At 46.3% G+C, this 21,757-nt stretch overlaps 1 protein-coding gene across 4 annotated transcripts in view; it reads right to left on the minus strand.

The window, feature by feature from the left end:
* Positions 1 to 21,757, minus strand: part of RARA (retinoic acid receptor alpha) — a 203,360-nt gene that overhangs the window by 115,908 nt on the left and 65,695 nt on the right. For all 4 annotated transcript variants that reach the window (XM_035135758.2, XM_060281491.1, XM_035135759.2 and 1 more), the window contains one exon: positions 5,637 to 6,116. In XM_035135758.2, coding sequence (XP_034991649.1) covers positions 5,637 to 5,814 — 178 coding nt within the window. In that variant the 5' untranslated portion in view covers positions 5,815 to 6,116. The remainder of the gene's footprint in view (positions 1 to 5,636; positions 6,117 to 21,757) is intronic.

A 21,757-nucleotide genomic window follows, 5' to 3' on the forward strand; every position in this document is an offset into this window, starting at 1 on the left:
CTCCCAGGACATTCTATACAAGATCTCAAAGCAGCTGTTTTATTACAGAGAAATTTCAGGAACAGACTGGAAAGGGAAGTTGCTGAATTGGAAATCATTACCAAGCTTAAAACCATGGAAGCACCTGGGATGAATAGAGACATCGGATTCTTATCTCATTATGCATGATCAAGCTTTCTTTAGCACCTCAGCCCAGGACTAATTGCAGCCATCAGCAGCCATTAACACCCATCTACAGGTTCACCACTCCCATCAGCCCATCTCCCATTCCCACCCACCCCCACCACCCTCTGTATATATATAGGGTCTGACACTTCTGTTTCTAGTGTATCTGAAGAAGTGTGCATGCACACGAAAGCTCATACCAAAATATAAACTTAGTTGGTCTTTAAGGTGCTACTGAAGGAATTTTTTTATAAAGCTCCAGCTAGATACAGAAAAGACCATTTCACTCCCCCCCCCCTGCTGTCTACCTCTGATGAATCTCTTATTTTGCTGACACTGTTTTACTGTTGATGGACGGTATATTGAGTGATGTTCTATTGTGTCTTAGAAGATCAATTATAAACCGCCCTGGAAATTTATAATTTAATGGCAGTATTTAAAGTGCTTTAAATAAATACGTACTAAAAATATTGATTAAAATAGTAGTATTTAAAAATAATGACAACTGGCTTGCAGAGCTTGAAAGAAACAAGCAAAGTTTGCTCTGAGATTGTAGGATGCTTGGCTTGCAACAATTCTGCATTGGATACATCCTTAAGATTCCTTGTAGCCTGCAATCAACATTTTTACAAGAACACCAAACACGCACACAGTACATCCTGGCTCCCCTCCAAAGGAAATCAACCATACAAAGCTTGCCTTGAACTTTATACTGCTTAGAAAGTTGTGGTTGGTTGTTGTTTTTTTAAAGCCTAGTGTCTGCAAAAACATGAAGTTTCACTCCTAATGACGACAGCTTTTTCCTTTTGAAAAATAGATGTTTCTAGTCCTTAAGACTGCAAAGATAAGCTTGGAAAGGTGTAGGTGATGCCTGGTAACACTTTTTTATTTGGAGGGGAGGGGAAGGCTGAGCAAGATTTCCATGCATCAGGAATTTGAAATTCAATATCCCACATAGTTCCTTGCTCCATCCCATAATGAGTAGCGTAGACTATTTAAAGTAAGCAATTTTTAAAAAAATACTTATAAAGTTTACAGGTTTCAAGATTCTGCTTTCCTTCCTGCAAAATCTGCAGATTTGTAGCTAAGGTTATTCACAACCTCCCTGTATATATTCTTAAGACTGAAAAAATGGATTGTTGGGGACACAAACATCAGCCTCTCCTATAAACCTGCAGAGTGGCACTGGACACGTAATCTTTCTCCATCTGTAAACTGGAACCACCACTGTCTCCTCCCATTCACAGGTTTGCTATGAGGATGAACAAGAAACAACGTAAAGCCTAGTGCTGTAAAATATTTTTTTTAGTTTACTAATACTAAAATGAGTTTGGGAGCAAGGGCAAAATAGCGTTGGAATGGAGGAAACTGGAGTTGATTTTATATGATTTTTAAAACTACCGTAGGTAACTTCCCTGAGCTGTCAAGTCGAAAGGATACATTTATGCATAATATTTATAACATTTAACAACTTTAAAGATGTGCCTCCCCCCCCCCCCGTGATTTCCATAACAATATGTACAAGGAAATGGGTCCAAAGACTTGGAAGGATCACAGAAAATTTCAGAGAACCTTGTGGAGCACTAAACCCCAAAACGCAAAACAAAAATGGCTTCAGTTATTGGCTAAATATCCACGCTTTTCTTCATGAGAAACATTTTGGATTAGAAGCATTTTCTTCATCCAAGATACTAAGAGTAGTGATTCCCCAATCAAAGGAATTCTAGGGAACCACTGCATTGTTTGAACCACACAACATTTGTTAGAAACACCCCTGGTGCTGAAAAGCAAAAGATCTCCCCAAACGAGAGGCAATGTGGTGCGGCAACTACCGCCCAGCAAAAAGCGTCAGGGCACATGGAAGACAACCCTCTGTTCAGAAAGAAGACTCCTTAACAACAGCCGTAAGTTCTAAAATATGGAAGGGGATGCAATAGTCAAGAGCAGAGCTCAGGAGCTGCCTCAAAGCATATAAAGACTGGGGGGGCTCCTTCATTGCCTCTTGATTTGCTGGCAAAGCAGCAGCTCACTCAACTCCTGTTTTTTTTTAATTTCCTGCCTAGTTGCAAAATGATGTTCCTTGCCCTCCGGCTCTACAGCTTCTCCCAAGTTGCATCACCAGTTATATTGAGAGAGATCTAGCATGTGCCAAAATCTGGGGGGCTGGAAGGGGTGGGTGGGGAGGTTCAGTGGGTGCAGCATCATACTGAAGGGAAGAGATGTTTTGTTAGTAGTTTTCAACCCACATGCTGTGTGCAAGGATACCTCAAAGCTTAGTTATTCACAAGTCTTCATGGCAGGACCCCAAAGAAATCTATTACCTCCTATTTGGATTGGAGGGAGGGGGAGGGAGGTGCTAGTCTACTGGGCGTTGGGCCATGTTAAGAAAAACAGGTGTAGAGCTTAGAGGCACACAATATATATAATTCCCATGACACTTGCATGAGATCTAAGTTTCTAGTTCTGATGGTTATAGGGATAAGTTGGGGGGAGGTCGGGTGGGAAACGAGACAAGGAAAAACAGCAATCAGACAGAAGGAAGCAATTACGCAGAGAGCAGAAATATTTTCACAGTTCCAAAGTTTTTGTATGGCTGACTTGAGTTTTCCGTGTTCAAGGATAGCGATTTGAGGATTAAGTTGTCAGCCTTGAATTGGGCGCAAGAGCACGGAACCTGCTAGGCAACCCAACATTAAATTAAAAGCTAAATTTTAAAGGGATCTTATATATATATATATATATACACACACACACACACACACACACACACACACACACACACACACACACCGTTTGTTTGGTAATACCAAATCCGTTTGGTAAACAAATCTGAATTTCAAGACTTCACTCTCGACCTCATTTCCATATCCATCTCCTTCCACACTTTTGTTCAGATCACCCCCAACTCCTCCTTCCACAGCAGAGCACTGTGTCTAACACACAGCAAGCAAGATGGTGCAGTCAGTTGTGAGGACATAGAAAGCAAGCGCGTTTTGCCCGGTTGTCCCAGGGTGGGGTTGGCAGCACTATCACCCCACAAAGCCAATCTAGGAGAACTAAAGTCTGCTCTGCACCCCTTTTCTGAGGTGTATTCCATAATTTTACTGCACAGGTGAGAGGCCTGGTATTGAGAGGAGCAGCTAGCATCTCCCAAGAAATTCAGCGTTACGTTTTAAGGGCTTCAGAAGATAGGAGACGGAAAACAATGCCACTTGAAATTTAATGCACTGGAGACAGGGTGCATGAATCCCCGAGCAAGATTTCTAGGAGTCAGGAAACAGGGCTTCCAAGTCTGCATGTCTTTTATTCTCTCCATGACTCTCAACAGTATGAATTCTGCAACCAGAAAGTGAATATTACCTTTCTTACCAAGCACAATATTTACTGGTCTCAGAATTGAGCTTGCCTTGGTATGCATTTTGGGATTATATCTTTGTGCAGTAGTTTGAATTTGTTGTTGTTGTTTTTAAAAGAAAAACCATATAAAAGGTAGCAGGTTTTCGGTATTCCATATGTAGCCCAGGAGCAAGCAGTATCTAAGAGTGGAGAACAACAACAACAAATTCAAATTTGGCTTTCTTTCACCTATTAACTTACATACAGGGGGAAACCATTTTGAAAGTGTCCAATTGTCGTGCAACAGTTGATGGTGGGTCCTTTGGGACAAGCATCCCATGCAAGTCATGTGACCCGCAAGACACCATGGTGCCCCAAAACACACGTTTTCGGACACCGCGATCTTGCACATTTTGGGGCGCCTCCAGAATGAGATGTCCCATACAGTTGATGGGCATGTGCCACAGAACCCCTGGGTGGGTTACGCAGACCACCACCACCCCGGGGTCCACGGACTACCAATTGGGAACCATTGTCTTATAGCACTGGTTTAGGCGGAGGAACCCAAGGATCAAATCCTCTCTCAGCTACGAAGCTCACTTGGCGAGTCACTGACTCTCAGTCTAACCTACCTGGAAGGGTTGTTGTCAGTTCACAACATCGGTTCACATTCCTTGGAGGAAAGGTGGGGTGCAAAATGTAATAAATAGATATGTACTCATGGGAGTGTCGAGATGTTTAGCAGGGCTGCCTGCCCAAGTTTTCATATGCATATAATACATCAATTACTGTATCTCGGTGCTGAAACTTGGATAGAAGCCCAAAGAACCTTGTTTTCAAAACTTAAATGGTGTATCAAACACGCTTCACAGTCAAAATAAAAAATTCCTGAACATGTTAGAAGAGCCTGGGCGTGTGTCAAGTCACATGACTGTGGATTTTATGGGCAAGTTGGCAAAGCTTGCTGTTATTTAATTTCGGAATGTTGAAACAGCTCAACTGTTATAATCTCAATTTTTAGGTAAACATTAAAACCGGGGGGGGGGGGAGAGATTAGAACTCCAAAATGTTAAGTGTTAAGTGTTCTCCTTTCAAAAGCTAGAAAGTGCGCCAGGCTTCAAAAACTTTGTGTTAGGTTTTCATGCCAAATTTAGTAGAGGCCTGGCAGCAACAAGACACAACTTCACAGGGTCTCTGGATGAAGGGGAAGAATGCTACAACCAACCAAAAGAAATGGCCAAGAAGAGACCATTCTACGGAGAGTAAAAACAAGTGTTTAAGATAAGACACAGCATGTGCTCTGTTTTGTCACCTGCACTATAGACCTCTGGCCTTCCAAATATAGAGAACTACAACTTCCATCAAACCCGGCCAGCACTGCCAATGATCAGGGACGATGGGAGTTGTAGTCTGCAACATCTGGAGGGCTACCCTTCTGAAGACCGACATTCCGCTAAGTTGAATACCGGAATTGACCTTGCTTCTCTCCTAACATGCCAGGGGGGCTATCCGCTTCTTCTGTCAAAAAAACTTTAAAGAAATACACGTTTCCTCATCAGCTACAGATCCACTATTGATTGTCTTCCTCACAGTGCACTCACCCCAGAATCATGAACATTTTTTTTAAAAAAAGTAGCAAAAGTGCTCTGGAGGCCAGAGAGTGCAAAGTTTCACTGCTTTGTATCAGTCATAGACTACTTGCCCATCTAAGCTAGTATTGCCTACTCTGAAAGGCAGCAATGCATCAGGGTGTCCAGCAGAGCTCTCCTCACATCACCCTGACACCTGTCAATCTTGCCTGGAGATGCTGGCGAATTGAACCTGGGACCTTCTGCATGCACAGCCCATGTGTGTGCGTGTTGGTGACGCAAGCGTGGCATAAGCTTACTTCGCCACCCCCACCCCAAAATTAAAGCTGTCCCTCCTAGAAAACTCACAGAGCCAGCTTTTCCCGGGAAAACATCAAACTAAGACAGGTAAAGAAAGGTGCATTCTACGAAATGCAGCATGGCAGCTTTCAAAACTGGCTCCCGCTGCTCTAAACATGTTGCCTTGGCGCCAAGTGAACCCATCTCTCTCTCTTTGCACATATTGGGCGCCCACAAGCCCCTGACTCTTGAGCGTAGGGTACTTACTGGCTGGTGAAGGCGTGCTGTACCCGCTGACCGGCAGCTGGTGTTGCATCCCTGGCAGAGCTCCCGGAGGCGAAAGACCCCCGATCATGTGTGGAAAGAAAAATGCATAGTGTGGGACTGGGTAGCTGTTGAGATGCCCGCTCCCCGGCGTGGAGCAGGAGCTGCTGTTGCTCGCCATGGCAGGTACACTCCGCAGGCCTGATCCTCGGGCAAAGGGATTCACATAGGGGCTGAGTAGGGAGCAATTGCAACTGAAGTCTTATTTATCCAGGACTGCCAACGACTCGATTCGGCGTCAGTGCAGCCTCCCTTTCCGAGGGGCCAGGCAGGGGGCACCCAGCACGTTCCGTCCACGGGTTGACCGCTCACGCAAGAAGAAGCAAGCACCGAGGCTTCAAAGGTGATCTCCTTGAGTGAGGCCCTCCAAAGCAGGCATGTAGGGGAAGGCAAACAGGTCCACTCCAAACGTCAGAACTGGAGCTGTAAACACAGAAGGGTGAAAAGTGAGCAAGGCACTGGCATTGTATGTGTGTTCGTGTTTGTTACATTTACAAACCACCTTTTCTTCCAAGGAGCTCTTAAGTTGGTGCACATGGCTCTCCTCCTCCTCCCCATTTCACCCTCACAAGAACCCTGTGAGGTAGGCTAGGCTGAGAGATGGTGACTGGCCCAAGCTCAGCTTCATGGCTGTGTGGGGATTTGAACCCTGCTCTCCCAGGTCCTAGTCCAACATTCTAACTATTGAGCCACACTGGCGGGAACCTCTGGCAATTGTGCAGAAATGGTTGCCCAGAACACCCCTTTCGTTTTGCACCAGCTAGGGATCATCTTCTTGCTTTATTCCAAAGATAAATGCAAGGAAACCCAATTCTAAGTACGGTATCTTGAATTGCATTTCCCTGCAAATCAGATTCTGGAGCCCTCTATATATCTGCTGGACCAAAGCTCCCATCACCCGGCCTAACCACTGGCAACGCTGGCTGGGACTGATGGGAGTTGCAGTTCATCATGATTTGGAAGGTATCCGATCCAAAGACCCATCTTGGACAGCATCCTGACCCCATAGTGCCCCTTCAGCTCCCAAGCAGGGCATGAGTGCTGTAACCCTCCCAACTGTATTCTCCAATACTCGAGGCAGTACACGACCTTCATGATTAGCTGCTATTAAGATACTACATTGGTTCAGATGTTGTCTAGCAAACATAGTTAATCTGTGCATTTTAATTAAGACAACACATGTGAATTTGTTTCTAAAAACGAGAGAGAGAGAGAGAGAGGACTTGAGGCACCAAACCATAACAGAGCCTCTTCGAACTCTTAAGATTCTATTAAAAAAAACCACAGAGCCTAGGGCTTGCCGTTAAGAAGGTTGGCGGTTCGAATCCCCGGGATGGGGTGAGCTCCCGTTGCTCAGTCCCAGCTCCTGCCAACCTAGCAGTTTGAAAGCACGTCAAAGTGCAAGTAGATAAATAGGTACCGCTTCAAGCAGGAAGGTAAATGGTTTGCCAGAAGCGGCTTAGTCATGCTGGCCACAGGACCTGGAAGCTGTACGCCGGCTCCCTCGGCCAATAACGCGAGATGAGCACCACAACCCCAGAGTTGGTCACGACTGGTCAGGGGTCCCTTTACCTTTACCTTTATGTTACCTTACTTGTAGAAATATTTGGGGTCACACACACACACACACACACACACACACACGAGGCTTTCAGTGTGGACAATATTGAGCAATTGACTGATGTGACTCAGTAAAAGATAACTTCTGATGTTCCTGTACACACACCCCTTATGCCGCCAAGTGCAAAATATATAAAATTTAAGGGGCCCGAATGTTTAGTCTAACTTAAGCCCCACTGCTATTTTAGTTGATACATCAGATTTGCCTTTTTGGTATCTCTCTGCTCTGCTGTGCTCTTGATCCAGAATATTGATCACACACTCTCTCTCAATACACGTGGCTCCCGTTGACTTTACATGGCAGCAGCCTACCCCTCACTGAATTCTATAGGACTGAGAAGGATTAAGTGTTAGACAATGCGCTGCAAACTGGCATTGAGAGGAGAGCTTTCGGTGAGCAAACATTACCCTGCTCTCCTATATACTCTGCTGTTCCGCCCATGCAGGAACTTCCCCCTCCAACGACGTCTGCAGAAGCAAGTCCACCTCACAGTCACACCAGAAGAGAAAGAAGATCCCTTTCATTCTGTCATTCCATCCAGGGGGGGGGGGATAGGTGGAATGGGGAGGAGGTGCAGAAGAGCAACAGGACCACAGCTCTGGCCAAATCTGAGAGGGAAATCCAGAAGAGGTCAGGAATCTTTGCTCCCTGGTCTCAGGCACCACACACAGAAGACTCTCTTCCTGCACCCCAAAGCTTGGGTGCCGTTTCCCCTTGGTCTCTGCCGCCCAGCCAGCCCCGACTACCACCACCACCCAATCTCCACCCCTCCCCTCCGTGGGTAATTACCACGGGAGACCATTTATTGCTCTCCCTTGACAGGAGGTGACAGGTGGCCCAGCCCCTCCAGACAAATGAGTTGGAGGTCGGGAGGTTTGGGCTACCTGCTGCCCCTGCCGAACCATAAATCACCGGGAAAAGGGGGGGGAGGGAGAGAATGGAGTGCAGACCACTAAGGGAAATGCTGATTAATGAAAAACAAAATAAAAGGTCTCCTACCTTCCCCCCCTCCCCAAGGAAGCAGATGGAGGAAGCTGATTCCTATAGAAGACTTTGAATAGAAGGGGGGGGGTCCTCTCTGCCCTAGCCGTACTCTATCATGCTGCTGCACACTTAATATTTTTTATGTATATACACAGCCCATCAGGGCAGGACCACAACATTCTGGTGCCAGAGGCAGAAAATATGAAATGGCAACGCACCACGCACTGAGAAAGCGATCAATTCCTTGGTTTATTTAAAGCTTTCCTTTATTTCAATCAAGACTCATCGTGTCAATGGGCATTTGCAGTTGCCATGTTTGTTGCAATGGGCCTTCCGACAGCTCCCGTCGTTTCCAATGAGCATACTTCCAATTCATTTTTAGCATGCCCCGCTGGGAAGTTCTCCTTCTCGGGATCCACTGAAACGAACAGGCGATCTTGCACGGCTCCTGTTAATGTCAACGGTGCTTATGCAGGAGAATTTCCAACAGACTGTGGCCCCATAGCCGGCTTGGCCAGTTCCCAACTCTGCTGTGCCAAAAGAGCTCTGCTCACATCGTCTGCACGGTCCCAAGTACAACCCCAACACAAATTTGCCCACTAAGGACATTTATTAATCCAGATAGAATCTCCTTCTGGAGTGTGTACAGTCATACCCCGGTTTAAGTACGCTTTGGTTTGAGTACTTTCAGTTTAAGTACTCCGTGGACCTGTCTGGGACGGATTAATCCACTTTCTATTACTTTCAATGGGAAAGTTCGCTTCAGGTTAAGTACGCTTCAGGTTAAGTACGGACTTCCAGAACCAATTGCATTCATACTTTGGGTTAAGTACGCTTCAGGTTGAGTACTGAGCGCACCCATCTGGAACGGATTAATCCACTTTCCATTACTTTCAATGGGAAAGTTTGCTTCAGGTTAAGTACTCTGTGGACCGTCTGGAACGGATTAATCCACTTTCCATTACTTTCAATGGGAAAGTTTGCTTCAGGTTAAGTACGCTTCAGGTTAAGTACAGACTTCCGGAACCAATTGTGTACTTAAACCGAGGTACCACTGTACTTTAAATATTTTGAATAACTGTTACTGTATGTACATAATTGGCAGACAGAGAATCACAAGGCTGACTTTTACATTCCGTTTCTCTCCTAGTCTTGCTTTTTCTGTGACTTTTAACGCGAGCTCTCGGTTAACTCTATTTACATGTATGTTTTGGTTTTTGAAGATTGATATTTGGGGATAAATGAAGATACACACAGGAAGGTGAAGGGCAGAGGATGGAGAGACTTCCGTGAGCGGCAGGCCAGAGGGGCTGCCTCAGGGAGTGGGGCTGAGGGAAGAGGGGGAAGCTCCCAGGTGAGAGCTGGGAGGGTTCACTATTCGGTGTGTGGAATAAGGGTTAAGATATAATTGTGATAGAGAGTTTGGCATAACAGTGGTACCATGGTACTCGAACAGCTTGGTTCCTGAACAAATCAGCTCACAAACGCCACACACCTGAAAGTGTGTGCAAACACCTGGAAGTAAGTGCTTGCGGTTTGTGAATGTTTTTTGGAAGCTGAACATCTGACGCGGCTTACGTGGTTTCCAATTGAGTGCAGGAAGTTCCTGAAGCCAATAGGAAGCCGCGCCTTGGTTTTCAAACCATTTCAGGAGTCGAACGGACTCCCGGAATGGATTAAGTTCGAGAACCAAGGTACCACTGTATATACACAGTCTCTCTGTCTTTTTCTCTTTGCTTCCTTTCTTATTTTTAATTTTATTGGTTTGTTTCTTCTCTCTCTTTAGATTAGTTGAGCTTTAACTGTATCTTATGTTGAAAAATCTCAATTAAAAATTAACTAAACAAAAAACAAGATTCACCCACCAAGGGACATTCCAGTCTGGGCTTTTTATTTGAGGGTCTTTTGCAACATGTCACAGACACAGCAAGAGTGCATTGCAGGTGGATTAAGACTGGGTTCCACTTTCTTAATTCTTCCACGATGCTTTCTCAGTGTTACTACATTATTGCCGTCTGGAGGGGCGTTCTTGCGTTGCAGCGCAATAAAAGTGGGAGGAGAAAAAAATAAACCGAAACACCTGTGGTATAAGAAGTTACAAGGCTCCAGCAGGAAATTACAGGACATGCACTGATTTGAAAATGAAGTAGCGCACCAGTCCCAAACCATGCGCAAGCACGGACCGTATTGAAAGTGAAATCGTTTGTAAGTGTCCCAATGCCATCATAAGCTAGGTTGCCACCTCTGCTCCCTCTATTTGCCAACCCCGCCTACCTGCCTACCCCTTTGCCAACCCAACCCCTCCTCTGTTTATACTTGACTCCCTTTACACTTCACCCACCCCCTTCACTTATTCCCCCAGCCCCTCCGAAGTGCTTTCCCTTCTACTGAGCAGCTTGCTTGGGCAGCCTACCCCCCCCCCCAATTTGCTTGCTCACCTGCCTGCCATTCTGTTGTTGGGCTGGAGTTGGTGCAGCCCCCTATTGGCAGCCAAACAAACTGCAGCCTGACAACAGCCTTGCACTTTTATGTCTATAGAAGGAAGGGAGAAATTAAACATTTTGCAGAAGAGTTGGTGGGGGAAAATTTAAATCATTCATTAGGTGAATGAAGAAGTTCCAAGGGGTGTGTAGGATTGTACTCCCAGTTAAAGGGGGATGGGGTTGGATCACACATTGGAAATGACAAGAACTGTTTCCATAAGAGAAACTCTCCCCTTTCCCAGGGCGTCAAAGGTTTACTTTTTGGCCTGGGGCAGGAGGGCTGCTGCATGACAGACTTTTCCTCCCTTTGGCCAAGCAGGAGAGTTGGCTGCAGTGTGTCTTTCGCCTGGCGCTAGAAAGCAGATTGCAGGCCAACCTGGAAGAAAGGAGATACCCCAACAGGGCCCAAGCAATTGCAAAGACGCTTCGTTGGGGCACCATGCCATAGAAGCAACCATTGCGGGAGGGGGCATATTCCCCTCTTCCCTAATCATGAATTGTCCTAAGATATTTTTACCATTCCTCTCAAAATACTGCATGCACGCATACACCACTCCCAAACTGTTCCTCCTGGGACACTCTATGAAGTTGCTGGTGTTGGCACGCGGCCTTTGAGAAGCTGGAAATGCACAGCCTCATTCCACATGCTGGTAGCCACTTAATTAAAAAACCTTTCCATGTGCCAGCTCAAATGGCATGGACAACCAGCCTGTGGCCTCTGCCTAAGAAGTAAGCCTGACATTGCTACTCCACCATCCCTTTGGCTTCCATGTGGTTGCAGGTCGGAGGCAGGCAGCCTTTAGCTCTCGAAGAGCTGTTGCGACTGCAGCTCCTAGCCAGCATGGCACCATGAGGAGGGATGGTGAGAGTTGGAGCCCAACAGCTGCTGGAGAGCCACAGGTTCTCCACCATTGTTGCTCAGTGTGGCCATACCTCTGGCTGCCTGAGTGGTCAGAACTGCCACAAAGAATGCTTTAACTCATGCAGGTTCATGTGGCATGTGTCTATAGATGTTCTGGATAAATAAATATCCACACTCCACAATTCTTGAGCGAGGACGAAGACGTTGTCCTAGGACCCTGGCAAAAGCGCAGGTCCCCAAATAAATGCCCCCATTTCTCACCAATGCCAGGAGGGTTTGCGTAACCATCAACACTGCCTTGTGGGTGGTAATCATTTTACATATATTTAAGTCGTTGCGCAGAGAAAAGAAACGCCATGGTGCATCTGCAACAGCACAACTGGACACCTTCATCTGCCCCAGCTGCAACAAAACATGTCTCTCCAGCATCGGTTTCTACAGCCACAGCAGGCACTGCAACCTTCCAACAGTTTGACCTCAGCCCCAAACGTGCACTCCTCTGTTGTCCCCCAAGGCAGACGGATGCCAACGATTGTCTACATTCCACTTCCCCAACCTCTCTCTTCCTCGCCTCCACCATGTGTATATGTGCCTGCCATCCCAGAATAACACTCCGTGCATCTGATGAAGCAGACTTCTGGTCCACAGAAGCTTATGCCATGATAAATTTGTCTTCAAGGTTCCACAAAACTCTGCTGTTTTTGCTGCAACAGACTGAAATGTTTACGCCTGGGGAAACATTAAATCATACGGTATGCGCACCCCTCTGGAACTTCCAACGTTTTCACAGTTGCAACCAACTACAAGTGGTGGTTTGGTGTTGAGGCAACTCCAGCACTGCTAGTTGTACCCACAATGCATTGCATGCAGGTGCCTTGTCTACAGATTAGGGCAGGAATGCAGCAGGGGCTATCAACATTTTCTATGTTCCTCCAAAGAGGAGGAAAAACCTGCTTCCTGCCCTCTGCCCACAACCTAGATGCCAGCTGTTGGACTCATTTTTCTGAGGTGCCAGGAGCCACTGGGTGCCTTGATTTTCACACTCCTGAGGAGTAGAGTTCTTCATTTTTACCCACACCCACACCCACACCCACCCCTCTCAACCCAGGAACTCCAGATTCTGCAGTTGGAATCATTTTGGCAAATGCAGTGACTCTCGTTTTTTGTTTCACACTGGTGAAATATTTAAGTTGTTCTCTCCCTCCCTCCCCAAAACACAAGACTTTGCAGAATGTCACGAAAGAGGTTATAGAGACCTCAGAGCCATCACAGGGAAGGAATGAGTCCATAAGGCTGGGATCTGCATTACATGGCATTCTACCATGCTTTGGCTCAGACTTTTAAATAAATACTCACCTGCAAGGAGCAGGAAATGTCTCCTCCACATAAGCTGGTGGGGAAAGCTTTGGTGAACTGGTTTGAGATGAGAGTGTTGTCTTTCTATCTGGCTGTTCATATGCCACAAATGATGATTGGCATGGGTATGCAGGGGCAGGCAGACAGGCAATTAAAGTTCTTGTGCATAGTATTACCTTCAAGACAGCAGCCACTATTTGAAGACTCACATCCTTCTGATTCTAAGAATTTTACAGAAAACTGCCCACGGGTTTCCTCTGCTCTCATAAGAACTAGCAACTTGCCCATCACCAAGTGAAAGGGGAGGAAATCACAGAACCAGACATTCGCCCATGCTCCATTGCTGTGAGTGTGGTTTCCAGGTGAGTCATATACCTACGTAGTCTATGGAAACTTCCCTTGCAGGCATACTACTATGGTTTTAGGAGTGGGAGAGGGGAGTCAGATGTAAAGTTTGAAGGCTTTATCATGTACCTGTTGGCACTTTCCACAAAAAAATATGACTGAAAGCAGCTTCGTGGCCAGGAAGCTCAGGCCCTCAGTAGGGCAGAGCGGCTGACTCATTTGCTACTGCCTAAATTGTGGTCAGAATCACCTTCTCTCATATCTTGTGTGTTTCTAGGGCTGTTCATGCCCCAAGTTATAGCAGTCTTGGCCAGTGGGAATGATTGATCCTGTGGTCCAAGTGTGTCCAAGTTCTAAATATGTAGAATCATAGAATTGTAGAGTTGGGAGGGACCCCCCCCCAACAAGGGCCATCTAGTTCAACCCCCTGAAATGTAGGAATCTCAACAAAAGCACCCATGACAGATGGCCCATCCAACCTCTGCTTGTAAAAACAGGCAGGCCTCCAAAAGTTCAGAAATCAAATAGAAATTAGAACTCAGAAACGCCAGTCTTGAATTCAGGTGGAACCAACATTTTGGTGAAAAATTATGGATGCAGCCCAGTGGGGAGTTGTTTTAGAGGGTTCCTCCACCTGCTTTTATCCTCCAGACAGCAAATCTACAGAGAGCTGACGGATCAGCATGTTGAAAATCTGGTGCTTTTGCAAGTATTGAATCATAGAGTTGGAAGAGACCACAAGGGCCATCCAGTCCAACCCCCTGCCAAGCAGGAAACACCATCAAAGCATTCTTGACATACGCCTGTCAAGCCTCTGCTTAAAGACCTCCAAAGAAGGAGGCTCCACCACACTCCTTGGTAGCAAATTCCACTGCCGAACAGCTCTTACTGTCAGGAAGTTCTTCCTAATGTTTAGGTGGAATCTTCTTTCTTGTAGTTTGAATCCATTGCTCCCTGTCCGTTTCTCTGGAGCAGCAGAAAACAACCTTTCTCCCTCCTCTATATGACATCCTTTTATATATTTGAACATGGCTATCATATCACCCCTTTTATTGGTTGAAACACACACACACACACACACACACACACACACACACACACACACTTTTACTGGCAATAGCTTGACTGCTTAATGCCTAGGTCTATCTGTGGAAGTCTTTTGCCACCCTGGTAATGGATGAGAGACTAGAATGGGAGCAGAGCTGCAGCCAAGCATGAAGGATGCAATAATTCACTTTGGGGTTTGTGTATGCCCAAAGAGGAAAGAAGAAAAGAAAGAAGAAAAGGGAAGGGGGGAAAAAGGAGAGAAATCAGTGTTTTTGTTCCCAGGTGTTGGCCTAGTAAGGGGAATTAAAACATAAAGACAAATGGTTGGTATTTACTTCCCAGTCTGGCAAATACTGGTTTCATATGGCACTCATCTCTGTTCCAAAATGTTTAAGAGTGACTTCAACAACCAGCAATTTTTAAAATCTTTTTTTCCTCAAGGAGAGACCAGCTGAGGAACTTGTGAATCCTTCTACATTGCTGGGGCTACTGGAACATGGGTACCAAATGAAGTAACTTGGTGCACATTGCCGCTGCACATTGCCAATATTATTATAATAACCGGGGGGGGGGGATCCCAATACAGTAACTAAATTTCTACCATACAAAGACTCAAAGTAAAGCAGCACACTTGAAATTATTAGATACTTTCTGGCTGCATGGATACCAAAGGACTCCTTCTCCATTATGCAATACCCATCAACTGGGAGCGGGGCGGTGGGGCAGCACCTTCAAATATTTTATGGGGGGCGGTGAAGACCCCCTGGCCCCAAGGAGTTGGCCCCTATGAAAGAGTATGTGTTTAGGATTCAGCTGCAAGGCTTTTTCAATCTGGCCTAAAAATATTGGGAGCATAGGGTAAAAGCTAGCTAGACCATGTGCTCAGAAAGTCAGAGGTTCACTTCAGAACTGCAGAGGCAAATTCTAACACACACACACACGCCTCTCACTGGGACATCAGAACATACCCTAGGCCTGTGAGCCCTGAAAGCAGCTGCCAGACAAACAAGCTGTGGCACACCCTAAGCACGACACCAACCAAGGACTTCCTGTCAGGCCTGCAACCAGAGCGTGCCCACCCCGCAACTTCCCCGTTGCTGATTTCGATTCCCAGCGATGCCCAGTTTCACTTCTCCTCATAACCCGGCAGAGAGGTTGGTTCCAAGGATGACATCCACCCGATTCTGTGCTTATCAGACGCTGATAAAATGGCCTATGGGAGGACAGAATTAACCAGCCCAGGTGAAGATAGGGTCTGGGGCCACAGAGCAAATTATAACCTCGAGCCGCACAAGGCCCACCAATCTCAGCCTCGAGCCACTTGGCTTGCTTTTTGGTACAGGCGCCAAGCCCCAGAACTCTTTTGGCCAATGCCAGCAATCGGCACCCTGGATGACCTACAATGATTGTGAGAGCACATCTGACGTGCAGAGAATCCGTTTCCCTCACAATATCAGCTCCTCGCTTTGTGCCACCACCAACAGCAGCTGCTTCCTCCTCCTCTTTCTTTTGCAGGACTCTGGGGGCCTCGTGCATCTGGGATTCACATCTGGGATTCTACCGGCTCATTTTTGCGTTCGGGCATTGGTGTCCCCTACTCACATCTGCACCACAAATCTAAAGCATGATTACACCTTTCTGACAGCCACGGAAAATCCTGGGCAGAGGGGGCGAAGGGCGCTGGGCGCCACACTGCAGGGGGAGGCACTTAATGTGGGGCCTGCAGTGGACCCAAGCCAGGTATCTCTTCTGGGAATGACGCGGTGGCTCGAGAACCTGCAGGCTCTGCGCATGGGGCTTGTATCTGTCCGCCGCTTCTCCCTCGGCTGCCCTACAGCTGAGGGGAAGTGGCAGTGAGGCTCTGTGCAGTGTGCCCTGCCCAACGGGTGGCTTACCCCGGGCACCCGAGCGGCCAGCTACGCCGCTGCTCCTGGGAAGCGTTGCTTGTGATGGGTGCTGACCACACAGAGCTACAACTCCCAGCATCCTTGACAAACTACAGTTCCCAGAATTCTGCAGGGCTGTTGAAGTGATATAACAGTGCCTTTTATGCCTGACAAGCGTGTGCCCTGGGGTCTTTCCCTTTAGCAACCACCATGGTCCCTTCTCGGCAGTGGCGCCCTCCCTGTGGAACATTCTCCCATCAGATGTCAAAGGAGATAAAGAACTACACAACTTTTAGAAGACACCTGATGGCAGCCCTGTACAGTGTACAGGAATGTCTTTAATGTTTAATGTTTTATTATGTTCTATATGCAGTGCTTTTTTTCTTTAAAAAATGTTTAAGGGTACTCTCATTTTCCTACTCATATTGAAATACTGCTCCTCAATGAGGCCAAACTTAGATTCACAAAATGTTTAGGGGTATGCGTACCCCCAGAAAAAAAGCAGTGTCTATATGTGTTGGAAGCCACCCAGAGTGGCTGGGGCAACCCAGGCAGATGAGCGGGGTATAAATTATAACGTTGTTGTTGTTGTTGTTGTTGTAGATAACCTCAACCCACTTCAGCAAACTAAGATCAAGGGTTAGTTTTCAACCTCTGGTAAATGGTGGGGAAGAAGAGATATTACTTTCTCACACCTTGAAAACCTGACTAAGGTTGATTTCCAACCAACATGTCTGCATCCAGCTGCTGTGGTAAGGCACTCTGCACTCTCCCAAAAGCACTCTCACCACTTTCTCTGTTTTACACTTGATAAATGGGTTCTGATGCTACTGCCTGTGAGCCTGGGACCCACGTAGGTCAGAGCTGAAAAGGCCATTTGGCAAGTTGAGTATTCAGTTGGCAAAAGATAAGGCAGGTTTAACACCGCAATAATTATTATAAACTTGTTGCTATGACAGTGCCATCCTCTTCGCCGCCAAACCCGCTCCCCCCTTTTCCTGGCCGCTCACTTCCTGGTAAGTGTGAACTGGGGACAAGGCAGGAAGTATGATGAAAATCTGGTGTGTGGTCGCAGTTTTGCGGTTTCCCTTCTTGCTCTTGGCGTTGGGCTCACACGTGACCGTCGCCAGTGTGTGGGGAGAGGAGAAGAGAGAGCCAAAGATCCAAGGACCCCAACAATGAAACACACCCGTGGCTCACGCACCCACCCCAAAATGTGAAAGAGGTAAAAGATGCACGGCCACAATGCCATCAGTTTATGAGTAGAGGACACCAACGCCTGAAAGCAAAAAATGAGCCGGTAGATCAGGAAAATGAGTTGACACTATTGCATGTGCCCCACAGTTCTGTGGCATTTCGAGCGGCAATGTTTGAGTCATAGTCATGTTCCTGAATGGGGGGGGGAGGGTGACCGAGAGAGAGAATAGGGCATGAATCACTCCGGATTTTCTGCCCACCACCACCCAGCGAGGTCTCTGCACATGGCTCTCACAACTGGTTCACAGGACAGGAGGGTAAAAGGATGAGAAGGGGAACCTGACTTCGCTGGGTACCTCAAGAGGACTGAGGAAGTTGGCATCTGCTTGGAAGACAGACAGACAGACAGACAGACAGACAGACAGACACACACACACACACACACACACACACACACACGGGTGAGAAAGCTCGCTTTATTCAGTTTCCCCAGTGGGGTAAATAAGTGGAGTCTGTAAGCCTCCCCTATCCTCGCTCCATTCAGCAGGCATACCAAGCAGATCCCTTATTTAAAATGTTAAGCTAGGCACGAAGTAACCCAAGATGGTTGTGCGCACAGAAGGAAGCGTGTGGTTGTGTGCCCCTGTCTGTACAAGTGTTGTGTGTCTAAACTTGACATTTTGGGAGAGAGAAAAACTAATTAATTAATCAAGAGATCCCACATAAAATGATGGAATGCTTTAGGATACCTGTGTGAACCGAAACACACAAGCATAAAATACAGTAAGTTATTTGAAATGTAACTTTCAATCTCCAGTTATCACTGCCTGGGCTTTACACATTCGCTTTCTGTACCGTTCACAACCCTCCCACCCCACAGCAAAAACAAACGAAAACCCTTGTGTAAATACACCTATAACTCAGGCTCACTACTTCATACAACCGATGAAGTGGACAGCAGATACGAGCTGAAGGCTTGTGCCATTAAGTGTACTGATCTTTAAGATGCTACCAAACTATCTCCCCTCCCTCTTTCGAAACTGCACTACAGAACTACTTTTCTGTTTTGCTCAGCTTACAGGGCTCAGTGTTGCTTTTCCTTAGGCCAGAGAGACAGAGCTATAGGAGGAATCAGTTTGCCCACTTTGACTTCCATATTCCTTAATTACTTTTGCATTCCCCACAACCAATTATCCCTTCCTCCCGAAAAAGGTCACATGGGTTCACCTTCAGCAACTGAGATACCTTTGATTGCAACACCTTCCTATTCTTTTTCCCCCCCTTCTTTTTTCGTTCAGTCATGCCAGAATTTGATGCAGATAAACAACCACAGGCCCTGGGCAAGGAAGGCACACCCCTGCAGATTTTAGGCATTCGTAGATACCAAAGCTTCAAGTTTTACAGAGGTGGGAAGTAGAGGCTTTCCAATTAAAAAAAAAGCCTTGGGAAGTGCTAGATGTTAAAACTCAGCCTCCAGGCACAAGAATCCAGCCTACGCATCTGTAGAGAAAAAGAGCAGGAACTGCCCTGTTCGAAAACGATTGTTTAGGTGACTCTGTAAACCACCATGTATGACTACGATCCTGCAAAGATAAGCAGCACCCCAAAAGGAAAAACCAGGTTGCCTGCTGACTCTGTCTTCTCCTTGACCCATTGTAAGAAGGATGGGAGCCACAACTAAAAGGCAAAGTTGCAGTGAGGATGTTGTTGTTGTTTAGTCGTTTAGTCTTGTCCGACTCTTCATGACCCCATGGACCAGAGCACGCCAGGCACTCCTGTCTTCCACTGCCTCCCGCAGTTTGGTCAAACTCATGTTCGTAGCTTCGAGAACACTGTCCAACCATCTCGTCCTCTGTCGTCCCCTTCTCCTTGTGCCCTCCATCTTTCCCAACAACAAGGTCTTTTCCAGGGGGTCTTCTCTTCTCATGAGGTGACCAAAGTATTGGAGCCTCAGCTTCAGGATCTGTCCTTCCAGTGAGCACTCAGGGCTGGTTCCCTTCAGAATGGATAGGTTTGATCTTCTTGCAGTCCATGGGACTCTCAAGAGTCTCCTCCAGCACCATAATTCAAAAGCATCCATTCTTCGGTGATCAGCCTTCTTTATGGTCCAGCTCTCACTTCCATACATGCATCACTATTGGGGAAACCATAGCTTTAACTATACGGACCTTTGTCGGCAAGGTGATGTCTCTGCTTTTTAAGATGCTGTCTAGGTGAGGATGTATGGACAAGGCAGAAAATGAATGGAGGCAGGAGCTCTGCTTTGTCATCCTCATAGGAAATTATCTTACTTTCCCAAACATGTGATAAATAATTTGGCTTCTTCTTGTTGCAGTTTTCTTGTTCTTGTTATTTTTAAGTATTGGGTTTTGCTTTGGTTTTTTTTAAATATTGCTAATGAAGCTTTATATTGTTCATAACTATTTAATTTTTTAACATTTTAAATTAACTACTTAATTAATTATTGCTGCTTAACTGCTTTACAGAATAAGCTGCACTGGGGACAAGGGAGTGGGAAAGGGAGTTATAAATACTTTGAAGTAAATTATTAAGATGTTTGCAGGTACAACCGAAATTTTCAAAATATGTATTTAAGCCTATAAAAGAAGTGTGTGTGTGTGTGTGTGTGTGTGTGTGTGTGTGTGTGTGTGTGTCTGTGTGTGTGTGTGTGTCTGTGTATGCAGTGCTTTTTTTCCTGGGGGGGACACAGGGGTATGCATACTCCTAAACATTTTGTGAATCTAAGTTTGGCCTCATTGAGGGGCAGTACAGTATTTCAATGAGTAGGAAAATGAGAGTAACCCTAAACATTTTTTTAAAGAAAAAAAGCACCGTGTGTATCTATAAAAGTCATAATATTTGTAAGAGACATACAACAGGGGAAATGTACCCACTTTCATTGCAGCTAAGGACTATTGCTCGCTGACATAGGACCATAAAAATGTTTTGACAAAATAATTCTAAAAGTTAGAGGTGTTATCCAGTTAAATGTTACAACTCAAGTCTTGCATGTTTACTCACAGAAATCCCACTCAGTTCAGTAAGACTGAGTAAATTTGCTTAAGGAATTGCAGCCTTGGTTGATTGGTTAGAAAGACATAAATCTGCATATGAATAAATCAGCTTTTTACAAAGGATGCCCACCACTCACAACAGGTGCCATCCAAGAAGAGACACTCTGTTCCGGGTGCGAGATAAAGCCCTCTTTCCCAAGATGCCACCTGCATTTGCCGTTTTTCATACTAAAAGCAAGCAAACCTTGCTGCAAAATGCCCTGCCCAGTTGAAGGTGCTTTTGCATACATTTCAAAATATATTTAAAAACCAAACAGAAATTATGTACATTATGATTCAGACCCTTCTTGGGTCTTGTTTGGAATTACAGTATGCAGCTTATAGATATCCTGCAACACACACCATAGCTGTTACATTTCTAGGAAATTCAGGAGAGAGAGAGAGAGAGAGAGAGAGAGAGAGAGAGAGAGAGAGAGAGAGAGAGAGAGAAGAGGGTTGGGTGCCAACATGCCACAGAAGCGGAGGCAACCCTGCTTCTCCCCACCCCTACCCTGGGGTCTTAATGTTCAGAATAAATTGCATATCTATTTCTTCTTTCTCCCACCCCCACCCCCACCCCACCCCAACCACAGCATAGAGGATACAAGCAGGCACAGGCAGACACACACACACACACACACACACACACACACACACACACACACCCTCTTCCCAACAACAGGCTTTTCAACGACAAAATGAAATTCCACCTGTTGAAGCAGCTCAGCCTGAGCAGCTAAAATTACGCTAAGAATGCGCCACTCCGGTTACCCTAGAGGAGGCCCAGACGCGCCATCCTGTCCAAGCGACAGGTGGCGGGGCCCCACCCATCCTTCCATGCTTTCGGAAGGAGGGGGGGAAGACTATGGCTATTTGGAAGGGTAGGGGTTATAATAGTGTGTATCTTGGGGGGGAAAAGCAACCAAGCAATATAAGGGGATTTCGGCTGGCAAGGAGAAAGCAGCTTTTACCGGGGGGGGGGGGTTCTGCTGTGCTTTCTTGCTCTCTCCTACTGCAGCCTGACACCCCCCCAAAAAAGAACCCCATAAAAACCAAGGTTTTTGGCATATTGTGCAGCTTCCGCAAGGGACAAGCCCTGCGTTAAGAGACTCGGCGTGCACTTCTGCACTTCAAGCTTGAACCAGTTTCAAACTGGCTTAGCTATCCCGAGGGAGCCCTGGAGATTGTAATGTTGGAAGTGTGCCAGGAGTTAAAGAGATATCAGGCCAT

The sequence above is a fragment of the Zootoca vivipara genome, chromosome 13 (assembly GCF_963506605.1).
Source record: "Zootoca vivipara chromosome 13, rZooViv1.1, whole genome shotgun sequence".
Taxonomy (NCBI): domain Eukaryota; kingdom Metazoa; phylum Chordata; class Lepidosauria; order Squamata; family Lacertidae; genus Zootoca; species Zootoca vivipara.